Below are 442 nucleotides of genomic sequence, written 5' to 3'. Positions count from 1 at the left end.
CGACGGCGGGGACGTGGTCCGGCTAGGTAGGTTCCCGAGTCTGACGCTGAGGAAGCATGGCCTGGGGGGACGGGGGTCAGAGCAGACCGGACACACCACTTCTTCTTGCCTAGCAAGACCCAGAGAGAGGTCGTCTCTGGGAGGAAGAAAGCAGTGACAGTGGGGCCTCTCCCGACTCTATTTTCCGCATTCGAAGGTAGTAAAGGTGTTGTTTTCAGATCCCTGAGTCCTCAGTCACTGTCAAAGGGAGGAGCAGTGTTTCTTGTTCCCGCAGCATAACTTCTAGAGGTCATTTAGAACGACATGTCCGTGTTCTTCATGGTGGTCTGAGAGAGGCGGAGATGGTGACACTCGCAGTGCTCTGACAGCGCCAGGAACGCGTTTCTCCTGGACCAGCTCCCAGCCACGCGCCTCATCCAGAGTTTGGCAGGTTCCATCATGC

The 442-nt window shown here is 56.8% G+C and overlaps 1 protein-coding gene across 1 annotated transcript in view; it reads left to right on the top strand.

Moving 5' to 3' along the window:
* TAMM41 (TAM41 mitochondrial translocator assembly and maintenance homolog) overlaps positions 1 to 442 on the top strand; it is a 56525-nt gene that overhangs the window by 42583 nt on the left and 13500 nt on the right. Inside the window, exon 5 of the mRNA XM_014592467.1 lies at positions 114 to 196. Coding sequence (XP_014447953.1) covers positions 114 to 196 — 83 coding nt within the window. The remainder of the gene's footprint in view (positions 1 to 113; positions 197 to 442) is intronic.

Source organism: Tupaia chinensis, unplaced genomic scaffold, assembly GCF_000334495.1.
Source record: "Tupaia chinensis unplaced genomic scaffold, TupChi_1.0 Scaffold000704_1, whole genome shotgun sequence".
NCBI classification, from domain to species: domain Eukaryota; kingdom Metazoa; phylum Chordata; class Mammalia; order Scandentia; family Tupaiidae; genus Tupaia; species Tupaia belangeri.
This window is presented reverse-complemented; position numbering and strand designations above follow the sequence as displayed.